This window comes from Thunnus thynnus, chromosome 2, assembly GCF_963924715.1.
Source record: "Thunnus thynnus chromosome 2, fThuThy2.1, whole genome shotgun sequence".
Taxonomy (NCBI): domain Eukaryota; kingdom Metazoa; phylum Chordata; class Actinopteri; order Scombriformes; family Scombridae; genus Thunnus; species Thunnus thynnus.
Window position 1 is genome coordinate 16,702,611 of NC_089518.1, and position 22,720 is coordinate 16,725,330.

The 22,720-nt window shown below is 39.9% G+C and overlaps 1 protein-coding gene and 1 long non-coding RNA gene across 2 annotated transcripts; one reads left to right on the forward strand and one right to left on the reverse strand.

Annotated features, from left to right (window-relative positions):
• Window positions 1-747: 747 nt before the first annotated feature.
• antxr1a (ANTXR cell adhesion molecule 1a) lies at window positions 748-21,793 on the reverse strand. Its single transcript, XM_067606720.1, has 18 exons — window positions 21,525-21,793; window positions 19,091-19,162; window positions 18,934-19,005; window positions 18,278-18,359; window positions 18,065-18,098; window positions 17,156-17,235; window positions 16,431-16,499; window positions 15,678-15,758; window positions 14,400-14,460; window positions 13,854-13,952; window positions 11,213-11,282; window positions 11,016-11,094; window positions 10,570-10,665; window positions 8,882-8,923; window positions 7,874-7,969; window positions 7,406-7,573; window positions 6,433-6,513; window positions 748-2,692 (listed from the first exon to the last, which is right to left on the reverse strand). Exons 1-18 carry the CDS (start codon window positions 21,704-21,706, stop codon window positions 2,273-2,275), a joined length of 1,884 nt encoding a protein of 627 aa, XP_067462821.1. The 5' UTR covers window positions 21,707-21,793; the 3' UTR covers window positions 748-2,272.
• LOC137194631 (uncharacterized) lies at window positions 21,614-21,838 on the forward strand. The gene is made up of 2 exons (XR_010930995.1): window positions 21,614-21,710; window positions 21,788-21,838. It is a non-coding gene; the product is annotated as an uncharacterized lncRNA (long non-coding RNA).
• Window positions 21,839-22,720: the final 882 nt, after the last annotated feature.

Below are 22,720 nucleotides of genomic sequence, written 5' to 3' on the forward strand. Positions count from 1 at the left end.
TGATGCCTTTGCTGTTTATTTTTTATTACATGGGAGAAGTCTGCAAAATATTTCTAATTTGTGATGCAATGATTTTGGACGTATATGTCAGACATCTGTGCTGTAATTCTTTAAACAAAGTGGAAACAAAAGCTGGGAACCATGTTGATACATCTTGCATTGGGTTTGCCTGACATGGAAAATCTACTAAAAACAGCAAAGTATGACTGTCCTTTTTGCATATCGTCAGATTAAAATGACAAAAGAAAACATGAAGCATTAATCAAAGTCACCTTCTGTGTTTTTGAGACATTCAGAGACCATAGCTCGTTATTCCACCCTGTCGTATCCACTGTCCCCAAATTATGTCATGAACGATTAGCACTAGCACGCCTTTCCTGCAGCCTGTCCATATTTCCTGAAGATTAGATGGTGTCTAATATTTTCCAAGATAGCTCACTCTATTCGTGCATGTGACATAATGCAACATGTGAACATCTGGAATTAGTTAGCCATGCTCTACATACTCTTTTCTCTCTTTTTTTTTTCCATCTCAGGGAGTGAGCGAAGTGCACGGTGCTTTCTGCAGAGAGTCACTCCAGTGTGTGAACCCAATGATCCCAGTGACAAAATCACTTGTCTAAATCCCTGTTTAAACTAAAGAAAGAGAATAAAAGTAGCATATGCAATCAGAGCATTTTCATATCTTACCCAAATGTAAGCGATGTACAACATTGTAGTGGAAGAAAACACAGAAACACAAAAGAGTCAAATTTTGTACAATTTAATTGTTTACTTTCATTTTGAATGAAAACAGACATGCTGTAGGTGTCTACATGCTGCATTGGTTGAGAGCTACATACTATCTTTTCAGTTTTTCTCATGACATTTATATAAGATTCAGACCATTTCTAATTGCTCAAGATGGGCTTGCAATCTGCATTTCGTTCTGCTGAGACTCCTCTGATCAGCATCAAAGAACAGCTTCAGTTTAATCTACACCGAGCGTTATATGCCTCATATAACAACATGCTTTCATCAAAGTCCTTGCATGTTCCAAGATCTGAGGAATTGAAAGAGTCTTGTGCAAAAATTCTGATAATTTTTTTTAATGAAACTGACAAACCCAGTATTGGCAATGACCAATATGCTGTCACAAATACATACAGAAGACTCGTCTCTTTCTCTTCAACACACACGCACACACACACACACACACTCACACATTCAAACAGTACATACACACATCTAAACACGCATGGTTATATCAAAATGATTATTTACATTAAACCCAACCTCTGTTAAGGACTATGGGCGGATGAGCGAGACGATGTGCAAAGCTTTTCCCTGATTCTGACATATTTTTGTCCACATCTTGATAGACAGAGTATTTGCAATTATAGCAGTGATTGCAGTCATTTTGGTAATGTCAGTTATAGTAATAGGGCTAATTTAGTCTCCCAATTCACTGTCTACTCTGATGTGCACAAAAAATAGGCCAGCTGTGACTCACATTAGGCTGGTTTGACACCACTTAGAAGTCATTAGTTATTTCACATATGCTGCAATATTGTTTCAATAAACACTTCCTGTTATGTGTGTTTGTAAGCGATGACTTTTTCTAACCTCAAAATTCAATCTCAGACAATGTAGTCTACAATGCAGCAATTACAAGGCGATTAAAGAATTAGAAATTACAAATAAAGAATGTATTTATGTGGTATAAAAAAGGTAGAAACTTTAAAAAATGCTGACTCAAACATTATTGCATGCAGTTGCTCAACATTAAAAAAACAAAAATTGGGATTTTTCGGGTTCCTCTAAATCAAGTCTGTATAGGCGTGTGGAACATTATGCATATGAGTCATTTATCTCTTATCAGAAAAGATAGGAGCATTACACAGGCACATATTTAAGTTTTGTGATCATTTTGTGATCCCTCTGCTTGGTTGGGATTCATCAGGGCTTTATCCAGGCTTGTGTATGTGGTCTTGGGGGGGACAACGGGGCCTGAGGCAGCTCTGAAGACCATGGAGGCTAAATGTTTTTGAGCCGGCCTGCATGACCTCACTTTAAGGGAATGTCTGTGTAATTCAAGCATTAGAGCAATTGCACTGCTGGGCTAGATGTGTACAAAATTCACTGTAGACAAATAGCTAAAAACAAGTCTTCACTGCTCCACTTCACAAGGCAGAGAGGCCACAGCCCGCTGAGCTTGGCACGTGGCGCTCACATGTCCTCGCTCGCAGGTACAATCAAGGATGTGCTGATTGCTGGTGGGACTCTTGCTGCTCTACAGGCCGGGGCGCGGCGGGGGGCGGGCGGGTGGCGGGGCTCGTCCTGGGGGAGGTCCCTGCGGAAGAGGAGGTAAGGGGCTGGTCGGGGAGACGGAGGGTGGCGGGGTGGGTGGGAGCGCTGGCGGGGCAGGTATGAGCAATGTGGTCGGAGGAAGAGCCCGGTTGGGAGGTGGGGTGTAAGGGGGAGGAGTGATGGGAGGGGAAGGAGTGGAGTAGGTGGGAGGAGGTGTTGGAGGCAGCAATGGACACGTGGAGGAGAACGATGGAGATGATGGAGGACTGTTTGGGATTGGTGGGAGGGTGCCCACCGGAGGTGGACTCCTGCTGGGAGGGTTGTAGATGGGAGACGGGTGGTGGTTGTTGTGTTGGTAGTGAGGAGACGGAGACTTAATGCGAGTGAAGTTCATGCATCTGCCCTGAAATGTGAAAGTAAACCAGATTTTAGAGGGCCATGTGATAAACAACATAATGTATGAACAAAGTTGCATTTTCTTTTTCACTTTCAAGGTGTTCTTCTAAAAGGCCTGTTAGTATGGAGCCCGAAACTATCAAAATGTAATAAAAGCTTAAAAATCAACTCCAGACATGTATTAAGACATACAAAAATGCTCTGCTTGGAACAATAATGTGTGTCTGATATGATTTTTCCAATCCTTAAAATGTCATCTACTCCTTCTTCTTCATTACAAATTCCAAAATCTCTGAATATGCAAATATATTTCAGTTGAACTGCTGGACACAAGAATTCAAACAACTTTATTTTTCCCTCGGGAACTTCTTTCGTGAAGAGAGTACCAGTGCAAACAACCAAACAAGCAAATCAATCAAAAACTCTTTTGCTTCTCATTATGCCTGTTTTGTCAAACAGATAAGTACCACAGTCTGGAGCTCGAAACTTGCTTTTCTAAGTGTTGTTTTGACAAAACACACAACTTTCCAGCTCTGACAGCTGAATTAGTCTAAGATGTAAAAATGTCCCTTGTTGGTTTCTGTTACAAATCGCACGGACTGATGACTACAGCAGACGGTACTGTGACTCCCACCTGAAGAAGCATTGCCTGTTGTCCGCACACATCTTACATGACTACATTTCAATTCTAACAAACCCTTACATGTGCTGAAACTTTTCAACACAGTTTTAGTAATGCGCAATAATGTGTGTTCGCCCTACTCAGCTGGACAAGTTACCCAGCCACCACTCTCCAAACCCAAGTGACGTTATGTTGAAAGAGATCACGTTCCAGAAACAAGCTACACCTCTGGAGCAGCTGCACTGAGGGGATCAGGGAGTGGAAGTGGACTGATAGGGGATGACAGCGCAGCTCTGTGTCTCTCATTTACTAGCAGGGCGAAATGACCTCTGAGGCTAAACCATGCAAAATGACTCATGACGTACGGCAAAGATGGAAAAAGAAACTCAACCTATATTTTTACTCCTTTAGTGCCTGAGGGACACTGAATATAAGCAATCTTGACTCCTATACTGTATAGTTACAACTTACCTCAAAATCAGTCAGTACTGAAGAAAATAAATGTGATAGCAAAGTGTTGTAAGATGTCTGATGTTGAGTTTTGAACCTGCAGTGTTGTGCCTTGTTTTTGATTCCTTTACTGTATACTAACCACTAAAAACACAGCTGTGGTTTAGAGGCTCAGAAGTATAAGACATGTTACAGGAACTTGACTCAGGCAGTAGGATAAACTATACCCTTCCTCCCAACACTGCATTCATTTAGGGGAAGTTGCATTCATTTAGGGGAAGTTGAAGTTGAAGCTTTTATTCCAGTGAAGAGCTTTATAGCTTTATAGCTCTTCACTGGAATAAACTTCACTTTATAGTGAAGAGGACTCTCTTGTACACCTCTTATTATGGTGTGGTATGTTGGCTTTCCTGGAAAAAAGACACAGAATTTAATCCTCTGAATATAACTTCAGAAAGTAGTAAAGTGTACTAAAGTGAGCTAGTCCACCTATTTTCCATTAGGCCCCCCATAGTAGCTTCTTCTGATCCTCTCTGTGAGCCCCATGGGTAGAGGAAATACTAAGATTCTTTACTCAGGTAAAAGTACTTAGACCATCATGTTAAAATACTCCTTTACAAGTAAATGTCCTGCACTTAAAATCTTACTGAAGTAAAAGTGCAGAGTTTATTTTAAAATATCAAAGTAAAACTCATTCTGCTCTGTGATTGTTATATGATTATATATGACATTATTAATCCAGTGGTGTCCAACATGGGGGTCGGGCCACTCCAAAAGGTCACAAGATAAATCTGAGGGCTTGTGGGATGATTAATGGGTATAGAATGATTTTTGCAGTGTTATGTTGTTATTATCCTGCTGAAGGACGCCACTGCCGTCAGGGAATACTGTTGTCATGAAGGGGTACTTGGTTTGCAGCTATGTTTAGGTATCATAGACAGCATTAGCTTTTTCAGGAATTTGTGTTACACTAGCTTTTCTGTGGGATCAGACCAGACGGACTAGCCTTTGGCCCTTGTCAAAGTTGGTCAGATCCTTCCACAAAACAACTTAAAGAACTGACTTTTGACTTGCTGCCTAACATATCGCACCCCTTGAAAGGTGCCATTGCAACGAGATAATGTTATTAACTTCACCTGTCAGTGGTTTTAATGTTGTGACTGATCAGTGTGTATATATACAAATGACCATGCGCAAAGGGTCTCCGTGCATAATGTCACCTTATTCTGCAAATGCAGACATTTTAACATGTTGTTTGCTTGATAATCTGAGGAAATCTGAAGATCATCAAACATGTGAAGGCTCCGGAGACGCTGTGTTTGAGCTGAATTTTAGCTGTAAAAAACTCCAAATGTCCTGATAGCAGATTTAATCCCATTCTGCTGATTGCTGATTGTTTCTTGGATTTGTCCCAGTTTGTTTCTAGACAAATTATTGATTAAAAATGAGGAACTTTGTTTTATCTTCAAAGAGTTTATAACATTGTCTTTGCTAGAGCAACAGTTGTTATATAACATTTTTTGGAGTGTGTGTGATTTTAATGTGTTGCTTGGGACTGATTTTCTTCTAGAGATATTTGACAATATAATAATAATGAATCCTCAAAAAAGGTAAAAGTCTGGATTATTACTGCTTGTTGCAATTTATTGTTTGCAGCTATTTGATTTGTTTACGCTGAGGGAAACTATTTACGAATATGCTGTTTCAGGATGTCTTATGAATATTTGTTAATTTTGTGATCTTAATAACAAACTTTATATAAGTCATATTTTGATCTTGATCCAAGCTATTCCCTCTCTACCTGTGTCCCTGTGGGTTGAAACAGCAACACATGAGATGAGGGCATCCTTAACTCAAAGCCACGTGAGTATTGTTTCATCCTCCCAATTCAGCTTTATATTCTGAGTGTCAACACAGCTGTGTGCCACACTATACAGCCTTGTGAAAAAGAATAAGACTGTATCCAAAGGCCTATGTTCAACAGCAGACACCACAGCCTGGATTGTCTGTGCATCCACAACTGGCTGACCTAACATAATGCAAATAACACAATAATAATAAAGTAACTTTAACTAGTAATTATGCTAAATACTTTGTTAAAATGTAAAATCTGCAAGACAATGGCGCACATGTGAAAGTTCTGAAGGTCTCTCCAACTTTGCGGGTAATTTCTGCTTTTAGATCAACACAGTTTTCTTTCTTCAAAGAAAGATGAAGCATTACATAAACTCCTGTGGGTGAGAGATTATTATATACAGAATTCCCCCAAGGCTTATTTTTTCAACACTTGCAGATCCCACAGTCTCAGACTACACGTCAGCTGCCAACAGTAGAGGTCAGCGCTCTGTTATCCCCCCACCTGTGCAGCTGGCCTTTGAGGAATTACATTCGCCTTTTGATAATGACTTCACCAGACGTCTTTACATTGCAGTGCACTGTAGTCAGACGCTACAGTATTAATCCCAACTCACCACAAGTTTCCCTGTGAGTCTGTCTGTGCACACTTCTTTGTTGATCACAGCTGGTCCATTTTCTCAACAATTTCAGATGTAAAAGAATCTCCTTCTTTGCCAAATGCTAATACAAAGCCAAGGCCTTCCGTCAGGCAGTAAAGTACAGGCTGATTAAAGATGCTCAAATGATGCCTACCTGTGTGGCTTTTGTGTTATTCTTACCTTGTCGCCTGGGTGAGGTCTCATTACAGATACACGGTCGTAGCCTTTTCTTAAAAGTACCCACAATGCATCCAGCTTGCTCTGTGGAAGCAGAGAATAAATCAAACATTGAAACCATTTCTCTTAATGTGATCTTAAAAAGAGCTGTTACCATTGACAAAAACAATCAAATTTCTGATATTAACTAATCTTGTGTGTGTGTGGGTTAGGGGCTGGGGGTTCTCCTTGGCATTCAAAAGCCACAGGAAATCTCTGTGCCCCCTCAAGCCATCCATCTGCAATGAAATGACCAGTATTATCCAGTTCCTGTAGCCATTTCAAAGTGACAAACTCGAATGGTCTAATTGTGAACTGATTCTTCATAGTTTTAAACACAGCAAATACTTTGAGGATAAGGGCAGAAATGCAGCTGTTTTTCCTCACAAAACTGCTGGCTGTGCAGCCCTGTTCCCTGGAGGTCAGTCCAACAGGAGTCTGGTTTCTATTAGTAATCCCCCACTGACTGGGAAGGCTTCAATACGACTCCTTTAACCCCATGCTGGCCCTGGAGGATGGGGCTGTGTGCCAGTAGTCACCTAAGTATTATTACCTTAACACATCTCATGCTACTTTCACTATGACATTTTAATAACGTTATTACTTACACACGTTTCGCCAGATTAACATGGAGTAATTTGTAACAGATGTTGTAGTTTATGCAGTACACATGCTAACAGTTGAAAAAAAGCTTTTCCCAGCAGAGCTATTAAACAAACATGAAAGATTTTAAAATTTAAATGTAAGCTGAGCTATATGCATATACAAATATCTCAAAAATCTGCTATCATCTCTTATTTTTAATGATGGACAGTTGAAATTCATTACCCCTATATATTTGCCATTTTTATAAGTTTTCAACAAAGAGACTGGAAAAAGCATCTGCAGACTAAAAACATTCTCCAGACGGTTTCCTCTTGGCTCCTTGTTTTGGTACCTTGATGGGTGAGTACCACTTGCGTGGCCCTGGGGGTTTGTGCATGCCATTGTTGAGAACCCGCGTGGGGGGCGGCACATACTCCTGCTCGGGCATCTTCACTTTGGCATTTTTGGCCTTTTCCAGCTTTGCTCCTTCTTCAGTAGAGCCTTTCTCACCCCAGCGAACCTAATTACAGAGAGTCAGAGCTTTATCAGTGCGCCAGGCACTACCTTTAAATGTTTGACATCATGAGAAAATTTTTAAAAAAAGATAGTCAGGATTGTAGAAATGAACAGATGAGATGTTTCAGTGCAATTAAAGTGAGTGCATTACTATGGCCATGCTTCATGGTAGTAAGTATTGTGTCATTGGCATTGGGTGTCTGCCATGTGTGATTGTTTTGAATGGGTATGTTCAATTTTGTGCCCACACAGCAAACAAGTTTCCCTTTCCCATTCTTGTTCATTTTTTTTTACTAGATCTTACCTCCATCCTTTTGATTCCCCCAACTCCTCTTCCTCCATAGTAGGAGGCATCTACAGTTGGCCATTTCTTCTTAGGGGTTTCTAAATCCTCATCATCCTGTGGGAGAGTGACAGGGGGCAGGTTTGATTGTGTCAACTTTTTAAATGAGCCATTTGACTGGCTAAATAGCTACTTCAAAAGTGCAGTGAAAAGGTTAAATTCACCTTTTCTCATAGAGCTGACGGATAATTTGCACAATTACATTTACAAAGATCCTTCAGATGCTTCTGTCTGCCCTCCCCACTTTAACCCCAGCCCTCATTTTTGTCGCGTCTGTGCAGGTCAGAGGAAATTACAAAGCCCACTGGCCAATCTTGTGATGTTTCAGCTCTTTAATGCAGCCTGTCTGACTAATAATCTATAAGGACGTCAAGCAGAGGAAGCTACAACGATCACTGAAATTTGTTTTTGAGGCCAAGGCTGTCATTGGATTCCTGGGCTATTTTGGGAATAAATTCCCCTCTTAAAATGTAATTTCCATTTTAAATGGTGTTAATAAATGCATCCTGTTCTGTGCCACAGTGGGGCGTTCACTCGCTGTTATCGCAAATGTTTTAGGGCAGGAAAAATGTATTTTAATAACACAAATTTGCTGATGAAATTAATGTGAAATAATGTTATTAGTCAGTTTTACTTGACATCATAACTGAGAGCTCCAGACAGCACCAGAGGAAATTGTCTAGAAAACATGAATTGAAATCACACATGTCCTCTTTAAAACAGGGGAGGGACAAAATAAACAGTAAAAGTCATTGTTATTCTAAGAGGGCGTCAACTCACAGCACATTTGACGAATTACTAAACAAGTTAAATCAGAGTTTTATGCCAGGGAGTGAGTGAATGATGCTGTGTGGTCATTGAGTGTCAGAGTAGACACTGAAAAATAACTCAACCTAAACACTGACAGCAGCCTGAATCTTCAATAATGAGCTTTTTTGAGTAATAAGAAACAGTCAAGACAGTTCCTACCGAACTATCCTCCACAGTTGGCGGTGGGGGTTCATGGATGATCTGAGGGAAAGAGAAAAACAGTTTGCATGAGAGGAAGAAGGTTGGATGGCGTTGTTATATATCAGGAAATGACAAAAGTCACAAACACATGTATCAAAATGGATTTTTATATAACCTGCATGTCACAGCAATGTGTTCTGTGTGCAACAAGATGGTTACAAAACAACACATGGCTTAGGAATTGTGTTTTTTCCTCTAAGTCTCTACTACTTAACAAGAGCAATGCACTGACCTAGATATCTGCTATCCAGATTTTTTGGCCTGAGGTTGTTGATTAGGAGAAGGGAAAAGTAACAGGCACATAAATACTTTATCTTTTCTTGTTACGTTCTGCATGGAGCAATGTTATTAATAAAATGTTATTGTATTTATGATTCTTGTTTTTGCAATTTATTAGTTTTTTCTCTCCATCCTCAGAGTGTGTTGCACTGCATGATTGCACATAGACAGAATGTATTTTTAAGCATGCACAGTTTAGTCTATATCTGGCACTGGCTCCTTGTAGTCCCCTTGTGCCTTTGCTGTCATTGTCACCATGTATGTCTGCACAAGAGCTATTAATATGGATTATTTTAACCAGTGTAATAAAGACAGTTTCTTCTACATTAAATGCACTTGGCAAATTAAGTGATTCTGATTCTTGTTTGTGATTTTTTCCTCTATGCCTCTCCAAATCCTGGAACACAAAATGATTCCCCATAGCAACCTAGCATCGCTTTCCTAAACAGAGCCGCACGGTTCTCAACTGCAACTAAATGGACAAGAACAGAAAAAGTAAAGGGAGGGACAGCCATGTTGTAAAAGCAGACATCTTTGTCTGGCAGTTTGAAACTTTCCTGTTTCCACCTCTGGAGTGGATGTTGAAGAGACACTAGTCTCTTCGTTTGAAAAGAGAAATACAGATTTTGATGAGAGAGTTTGCTAAAATATTGTGATGCTGGCAGTCTGTCTAAATAATGGCACAGGCATGTTTTTACATGCACAGTTCATCTTTTTACTGTACCCAGAGCAGATGAATGTCATAAAAATACTTTTCGTAAAACTTTTATTCCTGGTGAGTTATATTTTCTTCTACCAATCTCATGGTAACAACAATATCAATCCAAAACATTCAGGCTATGTGGGATTTTGTTTCCATACCACAACATTCAGTCCCATTACTGCTGAAAGACTAGACTAACTAACTAATAGACTTACCACCATAGGTCTTCTGGTGAATAAACTGTGAGTATTGAGAGGTGAGACTTGGGGGTCACCTGCTGTGACCTTTGGAAACGCAAATTATTTCAACAGCAGCATAATTACTTAAACACGCGTTTACCCAGTGGCCTTGGCCTCTTCTGGATGTGGACTACGTTCAGCTGCAGGGATCCAAAAGGGTCATACGCCCTTATTGACTCATAGACCCTAACCTTTTCACCATGGCACTGGTGTTTAGGTTAATGAGATGCCTTAGGGGGCGTTAGCCAGACAGGACAGACCTGGAAAACACATTTCTCTCTGCCTTATTGTCCGCAAAGCAATATCACCACATTCAAAAAGTGTTTGAAATCATCTGAAATTTGAAAGGAAAAGACCAATATCTATCTGTAAAGCAGCATGTGTGCATGCATGTTAATGTTGCATCAGTGCTTTAGAGGACTCACCACAGTGCAACAGAGAGGCCAGAACCACCAGAGGAGAGCCAAAACCAGGAGCAGCATCAGGATGAGCAGAGCTATGGCCAGTATGGTCCCATCAGACTGTAACAAAGACACGTCAACACAGACTGTCTGACTATGCAGAACACCAAATAGATGTAAACCAGTTCTCTAGGCTTAATGTTTGTACAGGAAAGAAGCTCTTTTTGTTTTATCTTGCTCTTCTGTGGAATCGATACTTAAAAGGTCATGACTCTGCTGATGATGAAAACATTAATTAGTTTGTATCCATCATTTAGACATCTACTTAAGCTTGCATTGCACCATTTGGATTGGTTTTATTAGTTTGTTGTGTGTTGCAAGTGCTAGTCTGTTTTTTTTACTGTTGGGATGCACCATGACGAAAAAATAAAGTTTACAAGTTAAATGCCGGTACGTTATATTGTACTCACGCAGCCCACAGTGGTAATGGTGACTGAACTCGAGATGAAACTGAGACCTTCGTTCATACTGACATAAAGGTTCGCTGCCCTGGAAAAGAAAAAGAAAAATGCGGCTCAGCTGTCATTCATGTGGTGCCATAGGAAAAGAAAGCGGATGGGGAGTCATAAGAAACCTCACATTGATTTAAATAAATTATAGGACTTACATTCCCTCATCTTGAAGCACTGGCGCAGGGCAGAGAAGATATGTATCTTCCACAATCAAAGGCTTCACCACTATGGAAGAAAGGAGAGGGAAAAGGGTCAGGAGAAACAGTGAAAGCATCAGCCAAATATTCCAGTCTTGTCTTGTGGTAACAGTCAGTAGTATCTACTGACATACGAGCTCCCAAACCAGAAAGTTTCACCGTTTTGGATACCAGTGAATCATGACCTGAATCACCTCTCAAATTATGTCATTGTTTAAAACTGATTGAAATGAGTTTATTCACTGATTAATGCCACATGACTTCTTTTTAATCCGATAACTGTTGGACAGTAAGAAAGGGGAAACCATGTACATGTTTACAGAAGTTTAATGATGTCACATCTTTAACTGTAACTCTATTAACAAACTGTCTGAGAGAGGTGCTTTTGTTGTCTGAAGATATCTCTATCAGAGATACCGCTACAAACCATTTCACCACAGCTTTTGTCTTTTTTTTCTTTTTTTTTCAGACAAATCTAGGTCTTCTCTGTGTCCAGCTGGCTTTTAGGAAAGCAGCTCGAACGAGCATCGTCGCCCAAGCCTGTCTGTTTATGCTGGCAGGGGGAGAACATACCCCAGAACTGAGGAAATCAACACAAGAACAGCATGGGTCGTGGCTGCTCTTCTCTAGAAACATTCAGGACAGCAGGGAAGAAGGATCGACGCTCAGTGTCAACACAAACTGGACCTCTTTGCAGTGATAATCCCACTCAGAGTTCATCTCTGCACCCACCTTGCACTCTGAATGCTTTTCCAATATTAAAGCAAAACCAAAAGGACTGAGAGTCTTCTAAAGGACAAGTCCAGTGAAGAGCTGATAGGACCTGATTCGGTGCAGTCTGCAGGGAGAAACAGCTAGCTTAGCTCTGTCCAAAGGTAACAAAATCTGCCTACCAGCACCTCCAAAGCTCACTAATTGCTCATGTTATGTCTTGTTTGTTTTATCCGTATGAAAGCTTAAAAGTGTAAAAGCAATAAATTGCGGTTTTACATGTTACGTGGTGGACTATTTCTTGGGTGTTAACCGGGACATCCTGGAGGCAACAAGTCAACAAGGGAAGCCTCCAGAAAGTGAACCACAAATTGCTGTTTCTATACTTTTCATCAGGTTAAACAAATGAGAAATAAAATGTGAATTAGTGAGCTTTAGAGGTCCTTTGGATAGAGTCAAGCTAGCTGCAATGCAATGCTATGTTCATTTCCCATAATGTTGAACTACTCCTTTAAGACCTTGTCTCCCATTATTCACACAGTTCAGTGTTGTCCACAGCACCATAGTTGCAACATCTGTCACCAAAGCAATGGATAGCTCAGGACAGAACCTGCCAAATCCCAGTGCGCCTGACTGTATTTGCTGCTACTTTTTCCTGGAGACACATAGAGTCAAACATCAATTCATCTGCTCAACACATGTAGTTACATGCTGATGCTTTCCTTTTTAATATTTCACCATATTTGCAAAGTAGCGGAGGAGTCATCATGGAGGGCGAGTAAAAAGTAATGGTTTTCCTTATAGACCATCATGTATTTAACTCCAGGTTAAATGAGGCAAGCTAATCCATGGCCTAATTGATTTTATTTAAGTTTACCCCTGATGTGAAGTAAACAAGTACGAGGATTGTGTGTAAACAAAGTAGAGAAGTGAATGAATCTGGAGGAGGAGTATTTGAGTATAATGGGACTGACATTAGGAGCTAATTTTACTCAAATTGTTTCCAGGATAGAAACAACATGATTCTGAGAAACTGTTAACATACTGAAAACCCTTTTTTTTTTTAACTTTCTGACAATAATTTGATTTTAAGAGCATTGGCTTGGCTGAATGTTGATGGCATCATCAAAGTATCCATCATTAAAGTGAAGAAAACACTCTGTATGGATAGCTAGTAATTATTCTATGTGTGTTATCATGCATATTACTACGTACAGTATATACATGAGTGAGGATTTTTAAAATGAGGAAAGTAATAAAGAAGGTTAACCATCATGCAACATGTTGGTAAACATCAAAATAGAGACTCAAAGCAGGAAAGAGTGCCAGAAATTGCCTCCATGGAGCCATGCTGCTAACATGATGAAAAAAAAACACACCTTTTCACTACTTCTGCCTTTTTTTGTTCATGCCCAAATGCTTGTGAATATCTTGCTTTGTAATTAGAGCAGCACCTCATGCTGCTGCTGTGGCATACATGGTGGGAAGTGGTTTAAGCAACTATTACAGTAAGCCACAAGTAAACGTTGTGGGGAAAATGGTTGTATCCTGCGTCATGTGCGGCACTGTTTCTCCACTTGTCTCTAGTCTCATCTCTTGTCTCTGGCTCCTTTCCAGGCTGTAAAATTGCACAATGTGTTCTTTAAAACAAAAAGCCAGGATACCAGTAACCCCAGCATGGCGGCTTGTTTGATCACAGAGAGTTCCAGCTGTGCGGCTGACTTAGTGTTTGAGCTTTGGGTTTATTACAGCTGTTTTGATTGTAAATGAAGTGAGTGATCAGCTTTGTGTACTTGGTTAAAACACTCATGCACCCAGAAACTGTAAATGCAGTGATTCAAAGACAGCAATGTTTCACAACAGTGATGTTCAGTGATGTTTAACTCACTCTTAGTAAGGGTATCATTAATGCGAAAGCTGCACAGGACCTTATCGACATTGCGGGCGTGGAGGAATCCATTTCCTCTCACCACCACCTGGAAAGTCTCTGGATGAGGCAAAGAGAAACACAAATGTTACCTCAAAAACTGATAAGAGCCTTATAATCAATTTTTATTTTGTGGTTCAAGGTAACACATATGTGATGTTCAGTTTAGCATCATCAACAAATATTGTGCCCTGTCACAGTAGATGCTACCTTGAAATACTGTCAGTGAGAGATTTTGTTGTCTCAGAGTTTGAATTGTCGACATGGGGGTTTATTACTGAAGCTCCTCTGGAGCCAATAGGACAACCCCAATACATGCCACAAAAATACTTTCTTCCAAGTACTAAAATGATGTCACACTATACACTTTAAAAGGGCAAATAATGACATAATAATGGCATATATGGTTTAATCATCTCTAACCAGTAAAGATTCTGTGTGTTGATATTAATTACACTGGCCCTGAAGTGATGAGGATGGAACAGAGGTAAATCTTCCTTGTCTTACCTCCTGCACAGATACTGGAGGGCTCTGCTGCCAGGATCTCGATACAGGACTTCTTCAGGATCTGAGGAAATAAGGAGAAAAGCATCATGGTTTCAGTCTGCTAAAGGGAATAATTTGGTACTGTTCTCCTTATTCTCACAGTGTCAGTGTTTGTCTCTTATGGTAAACTTTTCTTTTCTCGTCTCATGACTAGTTTCACCCATAGCCATGACTTTCAATGTGCTAATTAATTAAGCTTTTGCCACTTGAAGCTGCTATTTACTCTCAAGATGTGTAAGCGCTGCTCTCCAGGCACATACACTGTAACTGTGAAGACAAAGAAGACTCATGATGCACCGCCCTGCTCACTTGAGGACAGGCAGCTGCCTGACCTTTAACTCTGCTCAACAAACCTTGTATCCCAGTGACAACAGCTCCATCAAGACAAACTGTTCTCGATACAGAAATATAAGTCAGCACCACTAGGGTGGATCTTAAGAGATACATCAAACACTCCGGTCATGTTTGGCCAGACATCAGCAATGCTGATCAAAAGCAAGAAAAGTCACAGTCGCAGCAGGTTTTCCTGGAAATCTGTCACTGGCCAGCGTCCATGGATGGAATAGCTTATAGTGATTTAAACCTGTTTTGCTTCCTGTGTGCTATTTGATCAGATTAAAGAAGAAGAAACTGTGATGAGAGATTACATGAATTCCATTTACGCAAAATGATTTCCTGTTGACCTCTTTGAATTGTGCATCATTGAGTCATTATCAAGACAGTAACTTGTTAGAGAAGGCAATTTATTATCCACATTAACAGAGGAATCATCTCTTCCTTTCTTTGCAAGGCTAAAAGTTGAAAATGGGCAACATGTTTCACAATCTCATTCTGATAAAAAAAAAAAAAGCTGGAAATTGCTATTACTATATGGATGTTATGTTACTAACAGTGGCTTTTAATACAGATGCTAACTTTAGCTCTTGTAGATGAAACATGTCTCGTCATATAACCAGATGCATATATAGAGCTGTAGCTATTTAAAACAAATCTGTAGCCGATAAATACTGTATGTACAGTAGCTGTTGTGATTTTGATATAGTGTCCAGTAACGTCCTTGAACCCAAAAATGTCCTGTCAGCATAGGAGTGGTGTTTTGAAACTCAACTGTGAACTGTTATCTTAAAAATAAATCTGTGTCCACTGAATAAAAAAAACCAAAATAAAGCAAAAAAGCGGGATTTGTTTTCCACTATAGTGCTGACTGAACATGTGTATGGGCGGACCTGAAATGCTTACCGAGTCAATGACCCCTTGCAAAGCCTCAAATCCATCATTCACAGGGAAAACGTGGTCCTTACTATCAGCGATCTTTGCCAGCTAAAAAAAGAAAAAGAGTTAAATAACAAGTGAGCACAATGATGAGTTACACTTGCACAATCATCACATCCAAATCATCTTCCTGTTGTCCACATGTTGGCTGAAACTTCTCTCAAGTTTGTCTGACCAAACACAGCTTGTGACATATCTAAACTGAGATGGTGAGTTCATAGGATGACAATTTACTAAATTATCTAATTTCAAAAGAAATGAGGTCATTTTTCATAATACACAATCATGTAAGCAGGCTTCTTGACTCACATTGCACTCATTATGCTCCAAACACTTGGATAATGCTGTTTAAATTGTTTAGAGAAATGTTACGTATATTTTAAATCCTTGCTGGAACGAACTAGATAACATGTATTTGTGTTGTCTGGGAGAAGAGTTGGCAGCCTGAGGGTTTACTAGCTGTGTATATGGTGGTTGTATAAATAGTTTTGATTGATATACGAAAGACTAGATAGTAGCAGACATTTTAAATCGGGATGAACTGTGCCTTTTATTAGGTGTAAAGTATGATATAACAACTTAAAAAACATAGTTTCAGTGTTTCGAACATAAAGGTTTGATTAGCAAAGCTAATTTATGCTCTTACTATCCATTTCCATCCCTGAAGCTTAGAGGTCATGAGACATTAAGGTACAGGCTAAAACTTAGTGAAAAACACACCTGTGTCTCATTGAAGTCCTTCACCCCCACGCAGTAAACAGAGGCACCCAGACTTCGGGAACGGTTGGCCTGTCAGGTATGCACACATTCACAGCAAAAACAGGAAGACGCTCAGCACCTGGGTTCAATTATACCTCTGCATTTAACACCATCATCCAAAACATTCTCAGAAAGGTCCTGTGTTTTTCTGGCCACTAACCAGGTTTTACAAGAAGTTGGGCAACACCATGTTCCTGTTGAATAATATTGTTCAGTCATCATACAATAATAAAAATGTCAGGCCAGTGCCTAAATGCCAAACAGAATACACAAGCCATATTTCTCATTTCCCAGTAGTGGATTCTGGTCTTGATACTGAATGACAACCTAAGACCTCCCACAGTTGCCAAGAGGCAGCATTTCAAGCTACTGAGGACGTCCACATGTGTCTGAAGACACTCACAGCTGATTACTATAAACAGCCTCACATACCTTCACCTGCTCTGCCTTGATGGTCTGAAGAAGAAATAAATCAGTACATCCCAGTGCAGATGTGCAGAGAACGACTGGGCTATGATATATAAATTGTTCTGAAACCCCCCCCTTTTTTTCCCCACTAAAGGAATAGGATCAAAGCAGTGATGTATAGGCTAGCAGTGTTTGATGTGGTCCATCTCGTGCACAGTCACGCGTTTCACCTGGTTATAATATGTGTGACCTATTTAACCTTTCTTTATCTCTCTCACCTCTCTCTCAGCGTAGAAGAAAAGGTCCTCGTGCAGCTCTCCATCTGTCAGAGCTATGATAACACTGGCGGTGCGATAACCTGCAGACAGAAAGCATCTGGTCACTCCTGCTGCGCTTTCATTCACTTAACTGTTTATCCATTGCAAATAACCTTGCAGCATTAATAAAATTCCTGCCATTTTTTGGTGATGCAAAATGTAATCATTTTTCTCATAGATGACAGTCTAATTTATTGTAATCTAAATTGTCACTGAAGAATGCACCAGACCTCCCTTTCAGACATAAACACACTCATCCTGAGCTGTCACAAAAGTAATTCAGGTCAAGGGGCAAATCCAAACTGTCACATAACACACTGGTTTTCAAACTTTTTCGCCTTGTGACCCTTTAAAACAATACAAAATCGGCTCACAACCCCTCATCCAAGGTTACATATTTCCTTGAGTTGAATGTGTTCTACCATGTCAGGTTGTTTAGTTTGAATCATTTATAAAGGCCTGAAGCAATAAAACTGTCCAGCTTTGTTTAAAATAGAGCAAACACAGAGAATAATATATCAAATAATAAAATATCACTTTCATACATCAGAGTAAAGTTATAGTTCTTTTTTCAGATTGGACACCCCCCAAAATCTATCATACATTCAACCTGGGGTTGTATTTACACAGTGTCTTGCCATTAAGAGTTCTCCTAAATGGCACTTAAGGTTCCTAAACACAAAGCAGCTGAGATCAACTTTTAATGAGGCAGTGAGAGAACTAAACTAAACTAAAATGTAATTTAACTCAAGATAGGTTAAGTTAATTTATGTAGGTAAGGTAGATAGATAGATAGATAGATAGATAGATAGATAGATAGATAGATAGATAGATAGATAGATAGATAGATAGATAGATAGTAATACACACCTTCAGTGTTTCCATAGTATATCTGCTCACTGGCCTGTGAAAAAAGACAAGATGGATTGAAAGATTGGACTATCTGGTAGCGTGCAGTGAATAAAGCAACTTCTCTCTGCTCTAACACAACAGCTATTTAGTTCTCTGGACTGTGTGCTGTTTGTTCTGGATGCAGAGTACAGATAGAGACGATGCCAGCTCGGATTTGGATGTGCAGCTCACCCTCAGGATGCCTTCATGCATGAAGGTGTCTCCCCCTGGAAGAACCCTCTGGAGCTCCTCCAGACCTTTGCGGATACGCTCTCTGAGCAGACAAACAGGAGATGAGTTAACCTGCATTGGTGATAATCTTATCTAATTGAAAATATCTATTTTGCCAGATTTATTTGTGAACATATAACAGACACTGCAAGGCACGGTAATAGTAATAGTTTCCATAAATCCAGCATTTGCAGAAAATACCAGCAATGTGTAACAGATGAATGAATTGAAACAGTGTTGGTGTATGTTGGCATGAGAGACTGTCACGCAGATCGACAGGAAATTAATCCTTTGTACAATAAGATACGAGGGAAGCAGTGAAACAGTGAAAAGGTTTTGCGGCTGTTGAGACACTCTGCTAAGGAAAAATTAGACACATTTGCAGCCCACAATGTGTAAAAAGCCACATGATAAAATAGCTGCCCAGACTGAAGACACTGTAGACAGATCACAGCAAGGGAAAGTATCTGTCTGGAATCTCTTCTCGGTCACAAAAATTCAGAGGGATCATAACTGTGTGTGATCTCTGTCCAAATCTGGTATTACATTCATTCCTTTCAGATGGATGATAGAAAAGCAAAGGATTAAAAGCACTTTAGAAAGGGATCTGCACCCACCTGTCTTCTGTCAGGCTCATTAAAATCCTTCCCTCAGTGGAGAACACAATGAAGGACATCCGCAATTGTGGACTGAAGTAAAGGACAATTAAAAATCAGTAAACATTTACTGTTACATGTTTTCCCAAAGGAGCTTCATGACTTTGGTTTTTTTTACCTTATGAATTTATGAGCTAGATGCTCAACAAAGTGGTAGATTTCGGTCCAGTGATTCTGCACACTCCCAGATCTACAAAAAAAGAGCCAAATTAATGTAAGAAGGTATTTTTCTTTCACTGAAGTGCATCTGAAGGATATTTTCTGCACGCTACTGGTTGTTAATTGAGTGCTTTCAAAATTAAAAACAGGCTGCTTCTAAGAGGGAAGATACTGAGTAAATGCTTTGGGCAGCACAGCTGATTTACTCTGAGGAGTAGCAATGATGTCATTACATTACTGTTAACATCGTTATAATACACCACAGTTATACCAGTGTTATTGGAGTCAGATAAATGAACCCTCATTACATGCAACCAGCCCTGTGATCACAACTAGGTCAATGTGGATGTTAATCTTCTTACACTTTACTCCCTCACAGCTAATGAACCCAAATCTGAGCTGTTGGTTTTCACATTTTTTCCAGATGTTTTTGTTGGATTGTAAAGCAACTGCCAAAAAGTCCTCCGTATCCTGCTCTTTCGTTGCTAGGAAATAAAGATAAAATGATTTTAGATTAAGAAGGAGGGAAGCTTATCAGTGTGGTCATCCATCTAATCAAATGATCTAATTATTTGCAGATATCAAAATACAGTGCAATTCAGCAGTTTTTGGTTAATGAAGAGATGTTTTTGAACTGGCATGTTTTCATTTTGTATCACTGTTGATATGAATCAAATAATCTCTCATTGGAACTGTGCTTTTATAACCCCCACACCCCTTGCAACATTTCTAAAACACCTATTTTTTTCCATTGTTACCATGACAAAAGTCCCAGCACAAATAGCCCAGCCAGCAGGCTGAAAAACTAGAACATCTGGAGCTAATGGAGAAAGGGCAGCACAGACACAGAGAAGAGAGAAGAGAGTAGAGAGATCAGGCAGATTCTGCGAGAGGACAGTGGGGGCAGGTGGAGGACATCGCTGCTAAAAGGCAGGGTGAGCTAAGTTCCTGCCGGGAAAAAAGACAGTGAAAGAAAAGTAAAAGGAACAGCTAATGCAGTGAATTGATGCCTGACAATAAATGCTGTCAGGTCACACATGTAACATAAATCCGTGCCATTAGAACATGGATCACTCTGGCAATTACTCCCTATTACACACAGTTGCCTGATTTCCCCTCAGAGAAGCAGCAGTGTGCCGAGAGTTGGCACTGACATGTATTGTAGAACAACTGGAAAATCCATCACCATCTCTGGAGGGAAAGACTCTAAACAGTGGAGCTACAGAGCTACAGAGGGAGATGGCAGACTACAATCCTCCAGTCTCATCCTCCAGACAAGGAAAACGATGAGTTGGATAAGGAGGATGATGAATATGTTGTTGACCTAGTTGGCATACATGGCTTGTGAGAAAAAAAAAATGCAAAAAGTTTGAAGTTAGTTCTGCAAAACACAAATGTCGTAATGTAATTGCACTGTAACCGTCCAAAGGAAACAGCCTGGTTATGTTTAAAGGAACTGTGTGTATATTCACCAACAGTCTGAAGTTATTTCCCTTCAAGTCCCAGCTGAGAAAACTAATTTTTGAAAGCCTTAAACTGTTTTCACTTGAATGTCTTTGCTGATGAGGTCACTCACTTGGTTAGATAAAATTGTAGTGCAGTTTTACTTACAAATGCAACATGTATGCTCTCCAGATTACTGCAGGAACTAAAAATTTGACAAACCATATCATGCCCCACCAAAATGTTACTCATTTGCTTAATTAACAGTTTCATTTGATTACTTTGATCAGGTGCCCGTGTGGCATGACTGTAAGGAAAAACACAGAGGGCACTAAAACCAGGTTAGATAAACATGGAAGCTGCAAGTGACTTTATATCTCCTGTGTCCTATTTGAGATACACAGACTATGTTAAAACTCCAAGAGGAGGAGGAGATATGCACTTACGGACTTACTGGAAAGCAGTTCTGGATAAAAGCTTGTTAGTTCTTAGTCTGTGCAGCCTGCAGCTGAATGGTGAAGAAGAGAACTAACACACCACTAATCATTACCATGCGTAGACATAAACCATGCTGAAATGGAGGCCTATGAGGGCATTGCATCATCAGTCCATCTATCGATTTTCCCGCATGACATCACACTAGGGGGCATAATGATAACAAAGACGTTGCTGACGTCATGACAACATTTGTCAAATTGTGATTTTCACTGAGAGAACGAGAGCACAACATATAATAGTGCTATATTAGTTAATGCACTTCATGCACAAATCTGCTTCAAGTTCAGTCACTGGAGATCAATGCAATGCAGGATGAACAAAACAACAACAAAACCTGATCTATTAATGAATGATTCTTGAATTAATATGAATGGCTTTCACCATCCTATTCATGCATCCCCCCCATAAGTACGTCAGGTTATGTGTGCAGGTAGAGTAAATGACCAACTCACTTGTCTAAGACAAAGTATAGATCAAAGCCTCCATAGCATGAGGATGACCCTCCCTCCCTTTTGTCCTGGTTCAGTCCAGCATTACCAGCAGTGAGAACAACCAGCGCAGCACCAAACACTACTGGAAACCAGGAGCTTCTACTCCAGCACGAAGGCATTATTCCATCTGAGGAAAATCTCATACAGGTAAGATGATGAATAAAACCACCTTCAATAAAGAAAAGTTGGCAAAAAAATAGGTGTAAAGATAATCCTCCTTGCAGATTCTTCTTTCAATCCTCCACAGGCGTCTTCAGCATTGAAAAGAGCAATAATCCAAAGGAGAGGAGTGAGAGTAACTCATAGAAGTTGGAAGTGGAGAGGACAGAGAGAAAAGGCACGAGTGTTGGGGGTCTGACTGTTGTTGGGACATCACTGGATCCAACACATCATGCACAAAGAGGTGAAGAGCTCCACAACCTCCCACTCTAGCTGCGTTTTGTTTATCACAAGGCCATGCAGCAGAGGGATCCTCACACACTGGATGTCTAACCCTCAAAACCTTTGCAAAAGTCTCTCTCTCTCCCTCAAGGTGATGAAGACAATACAATGCAATCACCAGGATCTCTGGACTTGTGCTGCCACCTAGTGGTGATAAATGACTGTGGACAGTTTTTAATCCACCAAACCAGATTATGGATATGAACTCAGTGACCCTCAATATTGTGAATCCTTGTGCAACAACACTACAATAAATGCTACTCATGTGAAGCTTATTGTGCTCAGTTTTTTAGAGAGAGTGCAATATATTGAAAGATGATTTCTTTAAGTTTAAGTTGTGATCACCACTATGTACAGAAGTTGGGGGGGGGGAGGGGCAAAATATTGGAGACATATCAACAAGACAAATTATATCTCTTTAGTTCCTTTAATATTTGGTCCTATGTGGTCTATGTCATCACCTTGATTCCCAGGACTGGTCCTGATTATGCCCCGCTCCAAAACACCGCAACAGAATTTAATAAAGAAGATAAGTAAGTTAAGTAAATACATGTGATAATAATACAATTGTGCTTACAGTTACAACAAGAATTAAGTTATTCAAAAACAACTTTTATATAATTATAAGGTACAGTGATGTAGCATTTTGAACTCAAATTCAAAAGAATTTCACACAATAATTGAACAAAATGCTACAATAGTACCTCCAACAAACA